At 39.9% G+C, this 12,503-nt stretch overlaps 1 protein-coding gene across 5 annotated transcripts in view; it reads left to right on the top strand.

Moving 5' to 3' along the window:
• RAVER2 (ribonucleoprotein, PTB binding 2) overlaps positions 1-12,503 on the top strand; it is a 93,276-nt gene that overhangs the window by 77,682 nt on the left and 3,091 nt on the right. For 4 of the 5 annotated variants that reach the window (XM_054979838.1, XM_054979840.1, XM_054979837.1 and 1 more), the window contains 5 exons: positions 2,415-2,680; positions 3,866-3,977; positions 8,768-8,913; positions 10,146-10,229; positions 11,694-11,813. In XM_054979838.1, the coding sequence (XP_054835813.1) occupies positions 2,415-2,680; positions 3,866-3,977; positions 8,768-8,913; positions 10,146-10,229; positions 11,694-11,813 (728 nt within the window). The remainder of the gene's footprint in view (positions 1-2,414; positions 2,681-3,865; positions 3,978-8,767; positions 8,914-10,145; positions 10,230-11,693; positions 11,814-12,503) is intronic. The other variant, XM_054979839.1, reaches the window with a different exon arrangement.

The following is a 12,503-nucleotide window of genomic DNA, read 5'->3' as shown; positions in this document are numbered from 1 at the left end:
CACACATTTCCTCATCATGTTGGAAAGTGATGTCATTTTCCAGTGAGACACAGAAGTGATAGGTTGTGCTGGGGCTCATTAGCTAAAAATAGGCCCTCAGTGCAGTCGGTCGCTTCCATGTCACAACTGGAAAACGACGTCATTTCCCAACACAATGCAGAAGTGTATGTGTGCTTCAGGCACACATCACATTGGAATAACATTTTTCAGCACAACAGGTGGATGTAGGGGCACATGTCCCTGAGGGTAAATACCCACTGCCCCCTATGCCCCTGGTTGGCCCCTAGGGAACTCATCAGGGCCAGGCCCACTAGCAACTACTGGGTGTCTGGCTATCACCCGAGTTGCATGACTCTCCCAGGTTTGGCTGCTTGCTACTGTTCAACAGCAGCCATCCCACAAAATCAGTATGTGTAATGGTTAGAGTTTCAGACTAGAACCTGGATGCCCCAGTTTGAATCCCTGTTCTGCCATGGAGGTTCACTGGATGACTTTGGGCCAGTTACATGTTCTCAGCCTAACCTAATGCACAGAGTTGTTGTGAAGATAAAATGGAGGAGGGGAGCGTGCTGTCAGGTGCTTTGGGCCCCTGTTGCAGAGAAAGATGTGATATAAATGCTGTAAATAAATAATAATTGGAGCCAGATAAAAGTTTGGTTAGTTGTTTGGTAGTTTGAAAGGAGAAAGCAAAGTATGGAAAGGTGAGGATGTGGGGGTTGCCAGGAGGAGGAAAAGAAGAAATACTGTGAAGAGGCAGGATACAGGGGGAAGTGAGATACCCTGAGCTACTGGGGCACAGCCTAGCAGACCTAGTGACCGATTCTGGTCCTGTGGCTGGAACTGCATAGAGTTTTCCCAGGGAGAGGCTGCTGCAAGGAGGAGGAAAACTGAAAACAGGATTAGAAAAAGATGACTGGTGGGCAGGAAGGAAAGAAGGAAGCAGGGACAGAGAGAGCCTTTGGGGGCTTCCAGCAAAGGGAAAGAAGAAATAGTGGGGGAAGGGCAAATGAGATCCCCCCCACAAGTCCTTGCAGGTCCCTCATTATATCTATATAATTTCCTGAATATTTACATTGGGAATTATTGTTTAGGTTCTTGACTACATCTGCTTCCTTCCAAATGTTAGTTTTCTGTATTTCTTTAACTTGCCTGCTGGCATTTTATTGTTAATGCAAAAAGAGCTACTTAAATTAATCAAGAAAGGCATTAGAAATAAGGAGGTGGGCACAGCAGCAAAAATGGACTATAGAGTAGAGCAGAACCTCCCTTAGGAATGGCTCCCTTATGTATGGCAGCCTGTAATCTAATGGCCTACTCTTCTCACAGGCATTTTATTGCTTGGGATCCTAGGACTGGCCACTTAAACAATGAAAACTGGTTTGTTGGACCAGATCAGCCTATCTGTAGCAGTAACAGCAGTGATCTCCCACTGCTATGATATAACATGAGGAGGGAAGGTGGCGGTGTGGTATAACCTCATCTTATCAGATCTCCGAAGTTAAGCAGGGTCAGTACTTGGATAGGCAACCACCAAGGAAAACTCTGCAGAGGAAGGCACTGGAAAACCACCTTTTCACTTGCCTTGAAAGCCCCTTGCTGGGGTTGCCATAAGTCAATTGCAACTTGATGGCACACACACACACACACATGATATATGGCATGTGGTGGGAAGTCTTCCTTGCTTTCTGTTCCATAATCTCATGGCACTATTAGTTTCCTCTGAGTAGACTGAGTGATTGCTGCCCAACCAGAACGGTATGAGCAGTGGAGCTGGGAGAAGACAACCCAGGAAAGAGTTGATATCTCCCCTGTTAGCAGTTCCAGACTTTGGTAGATCAGATGTAAGCAGGTTTAAGTATAAATAAGAGATATTTGAATTGTATAATTATTTTTTTTAATTACCCTTTTATTGCTGTGATCAGGTAAATAAAAGAAATAGAAGCATGTTAATAAGCAATTTTTACCTTGTGTCCTGTTTTGAGGGGAGAGATGGAATATACATTTAATAAAATAACTGTTCAATATTAAATGGTCTTGTATATCCTTAGGAGAGAGGAGCCATGATTCTAATGTGTTTTGTCCACTTTAAAACTAGACTGCTGCACAGTTTCTGGCTTTCAGAACTCCCATCTCTTGACAAATGAGCTATGTCCCTTTTGTATTGTTTATCTGGTTTCTATAACATTTTTAAAAAGTACAATTTGCAACTAACGTTTGAACCATCCTTTTAAAAGATAACTGTTAGGTGGGGTTTTTAATTTTCTGTCCCATACATCACTAAACGTTTTGGTCTCTTGCAGTTATAAAATAATTCCTCATTGCTTATCTTGTCTCTTAATAAAAAAAAAACAAGCAAATTGTCCTAATAATTCTTGCCTAATGTTTTTTCCCCACATTTATGACTGCTTGTACAGTATCTAATCGGACTCCGGCTCAAACACCAGTTGCAGCAGGGATGGGCATGCTGCCATTTTTTCCAAATCAGCATGTAGTTGGGCAAACAGTGCCAAGGCACAATAATGCACAGGACAATCTGTCATCGTCAGGGGGACTGACAGAAGGCACTGGCTCAGTGTCACAGGCTTATCTACAGAGCTTGACAAACCTCCCTGCTGGAGGACAACGGGCTGCCCACCTCAAACAACAAAGCCAGCCAAAAAGCCCTGACTCAAGTTTGGGGGTAAGAGGGGTTTTGCATTTCACTATTGCAGTTCCTGAATGTTGATAGTTAAAGTCTACAAGAAATATGCAATATCTTAATTTTGTTGGCCTGCTCTTGCGCTGTCTTTCCACTTAAGAGCCTCTGATACAATCAACATTGTATCCTATAAAAACATTAAAAAACAACAAAGCAGTTAAAAGTAGCAAGAATAAAAACATATTCAAATCAAATGCTCAGGAGAATAAAGATAACACAAGTGGAATGTCACCACTGAAAAGACTAGCTCCTATCCCTCACCCCCTGATTACTGAAGGCAAGGGCACCTTGAACATGGAAAACATGGGAAGGTTCATAATAGGGTTGCCAGCTCCAGGTAGGGAAATTCCTGGAGATTTTAGCGGTGGAACTTGGAGAGGGCAGGCTTTGGGGAGGGGAGGAACTGCAGCAGAGTATAATGCCATAGAATCTACCATCCAAAGTAACCATATTCTCTAGGGGAACTGATCTCTGTGGCCTGGAGAGCAGTTGTAATTCTGGGAGATCTTCAGATGCTACCTGGAGGCTGGCAACTCTATGGGAAGAAGCAGTCCTTTAGGTGCCCTCGTCCCAAGCTCTGAGGGTCAATGTCAACATGTTTGAATTGTGCCTGAAAACAAACTGGAAGCCAATGAATATTTTTAGTACTGCCATGCCATAACATTGCCCACCCATCCATTAAAGTTAATGTTTCATCTCAATCATGCATGGCATTTTAAAATGCGTTCCGTTCTGCACTGCAGGAACAGAAGCCCCTTTTAAAGGCCAAACTATAATCAGAATATTTAGTGAAAATTTTGCACATGTAATTGTTCTTTTTTTCTGTTTCCTTTTCTTTGATTATGTAACAATGACTTTATATGTTATTAATGTGTTACATTTTGGCACTATTTAAAGGGATTACAGTGTTGCTTCTAAGTATTATTTTTAAATAATAATAGTGAAATAATAGAAGTGTTTAGTGGCAAATAAAGCACAGGTAATTCAGCTAGAAAAGTGAAAATTTGTAATCAGATGTTACATTTAAGTGGATATCAGAAGCATTTGTACGCCCTTTGGCCTGCCGCATGAGCATCAATATTACATAGATTTTGTACCTCAGTTCTAGTAGTAGGTTGCAAGGGTTTTTTGTTTTTGTCTTCTGCTAACCTTTTTTTTTTTTAACAGAGTTCCTCAAAAAAACAGACCTCTCTGCTGGGAGATCCCCCCAAAGAAATCCATCTTAGCACTAATCCCTATTTGAACTTGGCAAGTGTACTGCCTTCTGTGTGTCTTTCAGGTAAGCAACAAGCAAATAGATATTTATTTAAACAGCTTGTGGGATTGCTCTAGAAGTGAGTATAGAAAGTAACTGGCATACTTGTGAATACTGACTATAGTATTTTGAATTAATAAAATCTTTTTTTTTAATTTCAGTGTTAGTAATGTAACATGCTAAGCATAATTTAAAAGTTGGGTTGGATTCAGACTAAAATTTCCATTAAACAGAAAGCATTTCCATTAATGGAATTGAACTTTTTTGCTACCCCCCTCCTGCAGCCAACAGAGCTCCTAAAATGCTGCCTCTGGAGGACAGCACCATTTAGGGGGGCTCATTGGACTGCAGGAAACATAAAAGTTCCATTCTGTTGGCAGATGTGCCTTCTGTTAACAGAAATCAGACTTTGTATCCAGCTCTTAATATCTGAAACATGTTCCTTTTGTTAATGATAAGAAGTCGTTTATTTACTTTCTACCTTACCCTATTCCAGTATGTGCTAGGGACCCTATTCTCTTACATATTTTGTTTGAACAGAATCTAATGTAAATAATAATCCTTGGCTTGATTCCCCAAATCCTTATCCATAATGTTTACTGGCAGCATTTGCTGGTCTGAACTTTTTATGTTCAAACTGTCTAACGCAAAGTTTTCAGTGGGGTGTTTTTCATCATCTGCATTGCATACATTACACTTAGAGCAAGCCACCATTTCAGGGAAATGTAACGGAGAGAGCTATACATTATGAACTAAACCTGAGTTTCCCTTTAAGACGAATGCAGGAATGGGATACAGGGAAAATCCAGTAAAGGTGCTTAACTGTGCCCTCTCCCACTGATCTATTCATGAAAAATGCCTCTCTTAGCCTTCTGAACCCATTTTTCAGCCTTCATGCTTTGAGACCAGAAGTAAACCACTTGAAGGGGACCAGGATGGCAGCATTTGAAAGGGAAATGTTAAGGCAGCAGCATTTATAGAAGGCAAAATGCTGGTGGAAGGACAAAGTACAAAAGAGCTGTTGCATATCGTATCCCTTTCTAAATCCAAGCCTGGTATTTGGGAGATCTCTTATGTCTGGGACTAAATTCTGATATTCCTTAAATTTGAGTAAATGTAGGGGTGTGCACCCCCCAAAAAATTTGGGTTACCTGGGTCTAGGTTTCATGGATTAAAAAAAAAATCTGGTATTCCTGATATCTGGGTCAGATTCTCTGACTGGGTTAGAGAATGCCAGATGTAAGTGGCCATTATTCCCTATGGGAGAAAATGTCCAGGGGGCTGTGGGGGGGTATCTTTTAAGCAAACTCCAAATTTGCGGGGAACCTACTCCTTGCTGCCCACTAAAGACTCCCTAAATTTCAGGAGGATTGGACCCTGAGGGTCCAATGCTATGGACCCCTGAAAAAGCTGCCCCTGGCCATTCTCCATTGTTTCCTATGGGGGAAACATTTCCAAGGTTTTTAATTTCTTTTGTTTGTCTCACCACCCTTTGCTTGGGATCCTCTGGTTTGACAATAATTCTCCTGCAAGCTTAGCTAACAAAGCCCAACAGAATCAAGCTGCAGCAAGGGAACCAATGTCAAACCTAAGAATCCCCAGTGTTAAACCAGAGAATCCCAAGAATTCCTCTACTGAAGTGAGGGGGGAACATATTGAATCACAGAGTTTAAAAGGCAGCCAGCAGCAGCAGCAGCTTAAAGGGCACTTTTGGAATTCAGGCAGGTGGAGATGGGACGTCCGCTGCCTCCTCCTGTGCCCTGCCAGTCCTGTGCCACTCTCCTGCAGTGGTGCAGAGCTTGATTCTATTCAAAGGAGCTTGACTCCATTCATTCTAGTTCTGAGCTACTTGGCTTTGCGGTAGCTATCTATGGCCAGATAATTCAGCCCAGCAGAGTCCAGCTGCCCAGATCGGATCTGGGGTTCATCCTGGGAAACTGGCATAGCTGGATTATGCCAGTAACAGTAGTAGTAAGTTTATTGCTGTTAGACATTAGCTGTGGCAAATTTACAATTAAATAAATAAACAAAATTTACAGGTGATATTGACTCTATAAGCTCCAAGTACTACAAAATATCAATACAACTACAGCAAATAATACCCTAGGACTATAAGATAAATATATATATATCCAGATTCCCCACTAGTTGTCACAGATGCTCTTCTCTTTCTTGCTGCAATTGCAGATAGAGAGACTTTATAAGATACTTCTGCATCTGTATTAGATAGCAATAAGGAAATTTTCTCAACTTCTTGAGTATTGCTGTAAGCTATCTAAAATTGCTGCCAGAAATTTGACTCTAGGGGTGCAATACAGTGAACAGATGATGATATAGTGGGGTAGATCCTCTGTTTCTTTAGAGCCACATATGCAAACACACTGAGCCAGCGGGATATGGTTTAAGAGGTAAATGATATTCTGAGTGTATTTCAAGATATTAACTAAATAAGTGGCTCTAGATGGTTGTTGGGGGTTTTCCGGGCTGTATTGCCGTGGTCTTGGCATTGTAGTTCCTGACGTTTCGCCAGCAGCTGTGGCTGGCATCTTCAGAGGTATAGCACCAAAAGACAGAGATCTCTCAGTGTCACAGTGGCTCTAGAGTTATCCTGTTTAAATCATTTGTACCATGGTGCTCCCTTTGAATTTAAAATGGACATACGATTTATCTTTGCATCAAAATCATATATCCAGTTCCTGATTTTAAATTATCAGTTGTTGAGCCCAAAAGATCATCCAGGATAGAATATCTGGAACATATATTGTCAGGAAACAGAAGACGCTGAGGATCTTTAGATAATAACACGTTTAAGGATTATTGACTAAGCATGTTAATTCTAGTGTTTTTGTTTCTTATCCGGTATTTTATGATCATTAAATGGGCTTGTGATCTGATAGAGGGAATTTCAGTTTCACCTCTCATTAGGGTGGCTGGTGAGCCCTTAGGAAGGGCTAAAATGCACCTTAAACATTGGTTCTGGATACATTCAAGACTAGCCATAATTGTTTCATTCCACCCCTACCCTGTACAAAAAGTGGGGAATAACCTTACTTATAAACAGTTTCAGAGCTGGGTCTATAAACTGCCCTGCCCCCACCCCCTGCTGGAGAAATAGAAGTTCAGAATTGACCCAACCAGTCTTAAAGCCAAAGATTTTATCTTAGCCACATGGGCAAACCAGCTTAAAATCTCTTTACAGGTGGCACCTAAGTAATTGAAAAAAATAAATTGTTTGATGGAATTTCCTAATATACTCCAAGAGGAGATTTTAGCCCTTTTCTTGGACACTATCTTGGTCTTCTCATAATTGATGGTAAGGGCTTCTTCTTTGCAAGAATGCCCCTAATTGGTGTATAAGTCCCCTTAGGCCAATTTTAGTTAAAGAAACTAGGACCATATCATCAGCGTATAGCAAGATGGAAACTTTTTGCTGGCCCAACATGGGCGGAACAAATTGCAGGCTGGTAAGGCGCTCCACTGCATTGGCATAAATCCAGCCCTTTTTGCTGGTTCCTGGACCCAGATCGCACATACCTAGGTAGGTGTGCATCTAGTTACAGGTGCATCTAATACAGGTGATGCAAGTTGCTGCCTGAACTTTAAAAAAATTATTAATATTATTATGCATTATACAAACAAGAGGTAATAAATTACATTTTAACAGAAGAATTTTTTTAAACAGTTTTGAAATATTTTTAGACAGAAACTAGTTTACATATTAACATTATAAAGCTTCAATAAAGTCCTAAAGCAAGCAATATTATAAACCTAAAAATGATAGTAATAGAATGTCTCAGAAGCTCATTAAAAGTTGACGTACACTTGACTTGGGTTGAAGGTTATTGCTTTCTTTAGATTCAAAAAATGGATGCCGTTTCTCCAGAAAATGTGTGTTGTTGGGGTAATATTCTGTGTGATAAAGTTTGTCATTTATTTTTTTCAAAATAAAGTAATCCCAGACTTTTAGAAACCAATTATCTATCGTTGGGTGGGTTTTTAAAATTTCCAATACATCACTATAGCACTTTTAGCTGCTAAATTTGCTATAAGGTCTCTTCTAATTTTAGTAACAGAAATGTTATCCCATTGATCTAAAAAAATTGTTTCTGGTGCCAGGGGAACATCATAGCCAGTTATTTCTTTAATTAGTTTTAAGCTCTCTCTCCAGAATTTATTGATGTGGTGACATTCCCATCAACAGTGTGCAAAAGTTCCTTCTTTGCCACAACCTTTCCAGCACTGCAGTGATGACGACGAACAAATCAGTGATAATTTTTTGGAGTCATATACCATCTATTTATGATTTTGTTGGTTTGCAATTTGATTAACTTTACATTTGAGAATACCAGAAGACCAAATCCTTTCCCCTTAATTTAATGATGGTTCTATATTGCAGTCTTGGTGCCATTTAGTTTGGCAATTTAAAATCTTGACTTGAAATGTAGACAATAGGATGCTGTAGATTTTAGAGATTAAACTTTTACATGCAAATGTTGGAGAGTCTATTATTTGTTCAAAGTCTGGTTTGGGTGTGTTCATAATTTTCTTGATACCTGCTTGGTTAGCCTACTTGCTGCCTGAACTTAACAAATAGTGGCTTGCCTCAACCGAAAATGAAATATGATGTACAAGGTGGACAGTTCAGAAATCGTCTGAATTCTCTAGCCTGTTTTTTTCCCTTTTGACTTACTTCCTCTGAAGTGGTGGCATACACGGAGCCATTCTAGCACCATTCTATTTCTGTATCAAAATCTGCCTTTTATTCTGACATGATTGTAACTAATTACGTGTTTACATTTTTTTTCTTTGAGCAGCAATTGCCAGCAAAACCAGTAGCAATAAGCAGCATGCTGGGCTTCCAAATAACTTGCTGGACACAGCAGCTGCTCAGGAAACCACATCACAACAAGCAGTGGAAAATTATTGTAACTATTTACCACAGTACGGGGATTACACTCAGGTATGTGACTCGTATGTGCTTTCATGGCAGCTGGTGGTGGCATGCTCTGCTTGGACCACAGTTTGTCATGAAGGTATTACTTAGACCTGAACAGATGGTGCTTTAGGAGGTCTGTATGTTTTTATGCATTACAGTGAAATACATTGAATTAGATTCTTTAAACATCAACAAAGCTGGGGGTAAACTTCAGTATAAAACAAAGACCACAACCATCACCCTTCCCCCATTCCTAAGGAAGCACTAAACAAACTGCTGAGATATTCAAGAGGAATAATGTTTGAAGAATATACAGGATGAAGAATAATTAAGCACAGCTATTTGAATACCATCTTAAAACCAATAGGGACCTGCAGGGAACATAGGGGTGGGAAAATCCTGTTTCCATTTCCACCTCCTCCTTGCTGCTCACTCCCTTCTGGTTTGTCTCCTCCCCAACTGCTGCTACATCAACTCCAGCTTTGCCCACTTTGACTCCCCCCTCACCTGCACATCTGTTAGCAGCTCTTCCCTATCTGCTAAATACAGGCTGACACATCAGTTGTGGATGTGTAAGTTGCAGTTCATCTCAACTAGAGCAGGTTAGACAAAATATGAACATTTCCAGCTATAATGATTTTGCAGTTGTAAAAATTATGCAGGCAGTTTTAGTCTCTATCCAAAAATTGAAGTTGACTACACTTCTGTTGAGAATTGTTCACTTAGAGTTGCATCGCATGCGATAGGTAGTTTCTTTGAGTTTAATAACTTCAGTATATGTCTTCATGATGATCCTAAATATTGGTAGATGATAGGCTTCAGGAATTGAGATTGCTTAAAGTATCCCCTTACCAAATGTGTGCCTCTTTTTCAGTTCAGCTAGACAAGATTAAGATAAGCGTGCTTCTGTGGTTTTGGTTCATGTTATATCCCCAACCAACTGAGAATTGCAAACTAGCTTCAAATCATGGGTTCTTACAGTTGGAAGAGCAAACACAAGCTATAGTTTGCTGGCCAAGACAAAACTGCAAATGCAGTTTACACTGTAAAGAAAATAACTAATTGATTGAAAGCATGCAAGAGAGGAAGTGTGATGTAACCAAGACTTGGTCATGTAACATTAAACAATGGTTTGGTTGTATGTGAAGTGATATGCACATAAATTTTGGAAAGGTTACACTATAAGGAACACATGAATTGTGCTGTACAATCAGTGAAGCCAGTTGATGGTCAAAATTGCTGTGCCCCTTTAACAGGAAGCAGTCCAGCAGTGGTATCAACAGTATGCACAGGCATATCATGCTGCTCAAACTAGAGAACTAGAAACTGAAAGCTCAGAGGTAAAAAAATTTTGTTTATCATTTCATTACTCTGCCTATACAGACTCTGTAGCTGGGATAGCAATATATGGCTGCTGTCACAAAGGAAATTGAAGTGTTACACTGGTTGTAAGTGGGATTGTTGTTAACATCCTCTTAAAGCTCTTTCAGAAGCATTTCCTCAGTCTCCTGTGCACTGTGAGGTGACAAAATATAACTGAACATGCTAAATGCCAGTGTGAGTTTATCCTTGTCATAAAGAAACTTGTCCTATACTAGTCCAGCAGTCCTTAAAACCGGACATTTTCCATTTAGCAGGATATTATGTATTAATAATGTGTAGATGAACATTATTCTCTTTTTAAGGCAGCCAATTTTCATCTTTTTTTTCTATGAAAATTAGGCACAACCCTTCAGTTGTCATATTTCAACATTTATAATAGCAGTAAGAATACTTTAAAGAAGTCAGAGAGTTTGTCTGTCCTTCATCTCCATTGTTTAGAGTCTTACCTGCTAGCAAGAGCTGTCCGTTAGCTGTAGTTACTAGCCCTTGTTATTGATAAATTAAGCCTGAGCCACCTTACAGTAGTCATTGAAAACTAGCATTTACATGGAAGAGGCTCCCAAAAGAGGTTAGGGAGGCTCCTTCCCCTCTGGCTTTCTGGTGGAGCTGACTGTTCCAGAGAACTTTTGGGGCAACCTGAGCTTGAGTGCAGGGAGAATACTCTGCTAGTGTGGCCATAAGGTGTGTTTGATGAAAATTACAGAAAACAAATATAAAAACATTAAATTGTTTTTACACCATTGTTACCTGCTTTGAGTACTAAGATGTTCAGGAGAAACATGGGTATATACATATTTTAAAATAATAAACACTTGAAATGAGCACAAACTGCATAAAGACTTGTTCTAAGGCTTAACCTAAGGGCACCGCTGGCTGCTCTGGGCATAAAGTCTTTTGATGTAATCTAAGCCCTCTCTTCCACCGAGCCTGAGGGCAAGCTTATTACTTACTGACAAAATGCATGCCATTTGGAAGAGCATTTTTAATAATTAAAATATGTAATGTTGCAGTATAAAGGGGGAAAACATGAGTTTTATTTATAAGATTAGTTTAGCTGGTTCAGTTGGTGTTGAGTTTAGTTGGTGCTTGCCGGCAGAACTAGTGAACTTATAGGTTGCACACACCTTTGCTCAAGTCACACCATACCCATGTTGGCATCAGTCATGTTAACTCTTGCCTTTTGTGAATTGGTATATATGTACACGATCCCACCTTAAAGACTACTTGAGAACCCCCCCCCCCCGCCAATTTCACAGGCTTTGAACTGGTTTGATCCTAATTGTGCTTCTGTTTGTGCCAGTTAGTGTTCTGGACATTCATTTGTCCCAGCTATTCATCTCTGTGTATTTCTTTGTATCTGTGGCTGGCAAAAGCTCTGTGGCGTTTCCTTTTTGCTATCATGGGCTATTTTCTCCACTTAGGAATGTGAAATTGGACTTTATGGTGACTACAGTACCTATTTACAGGTCATGCCTTCATACTATGCTCAAGGATCCTTCCATCCAGGCATCTTGCCACTTTCGCCACAAAACGCACTAAAGGTAAGAGTACTTGCGTGCTTTAAACTTCAGCCTTTACATTATAGTGCATTAGGGCTTTTACTGCTTTGAATTATTAAGCAAATTGGGGCTTCGAGCAAGTGCACCTTTTCACTGTGATGTGACAAGATGCATCTGCTGAAATTTTTTAATTTGCATAATTGTGAAAAATAAGGAGATATATGCCCCACTGTGATCTGTGCACTGCTAAATTAGTTTTGTGCTGCCACCAAGTGTCTAAAAAATGCACAATGCTGCTTAAGGATTTCATTTATAGTTGATTCCTAAGATGTGTTTCTCCATTTTACTGCAAATGGCAAAAGTTCAGGAAAATTATGCCTCTTAGAGCTAAACTACATAAGACGAATTACATGAGGATGCTCACGTGAAGGGAGATGCAATGTTAGCCGGGAAGTGTAATTTGAATTTCACCTCTCTCTCCAGAGCCAGCAAAGATTGCTCCTCAGAAGGTTTGTTAATTTCCTCTTTGCCTCCCCAAAGGCTCTGTCAATTATTAACAAACCCTTTGAGGAATGATCTTTGCCACTCTTGTAGAGGTGAAATTAACATACCCTCTGACACACTAGTAGTCAGTGACACTAGTTGTGTCAGTCATGTTCATTAAAATGCTATTTTCATTAAAAGCAAAAATCATTTTAAGAAGATTCCAACAATTCCATATTATTGTATACT

Source organism: Eublepharis macularius, chromosome 5 (assembly GCF_028583425.1).
Source record: "Eublepharis macularius isolate TG4126 chromosome 5, MPM_Emac_v1.0, whole genome shotgun sequence".
Taxonomy (NCBI): Eukaryota; Metazoa; Chordata; class Lepidosauria; order Squamata; family Eublepharidae; genus Eublepharis; species Eublepharis macularius.
The sequence above is the reverse complement of the archived record's forward strand: the minus strand, read 5'-3'. Positions and strand labels throughout refer to the sequence as shown.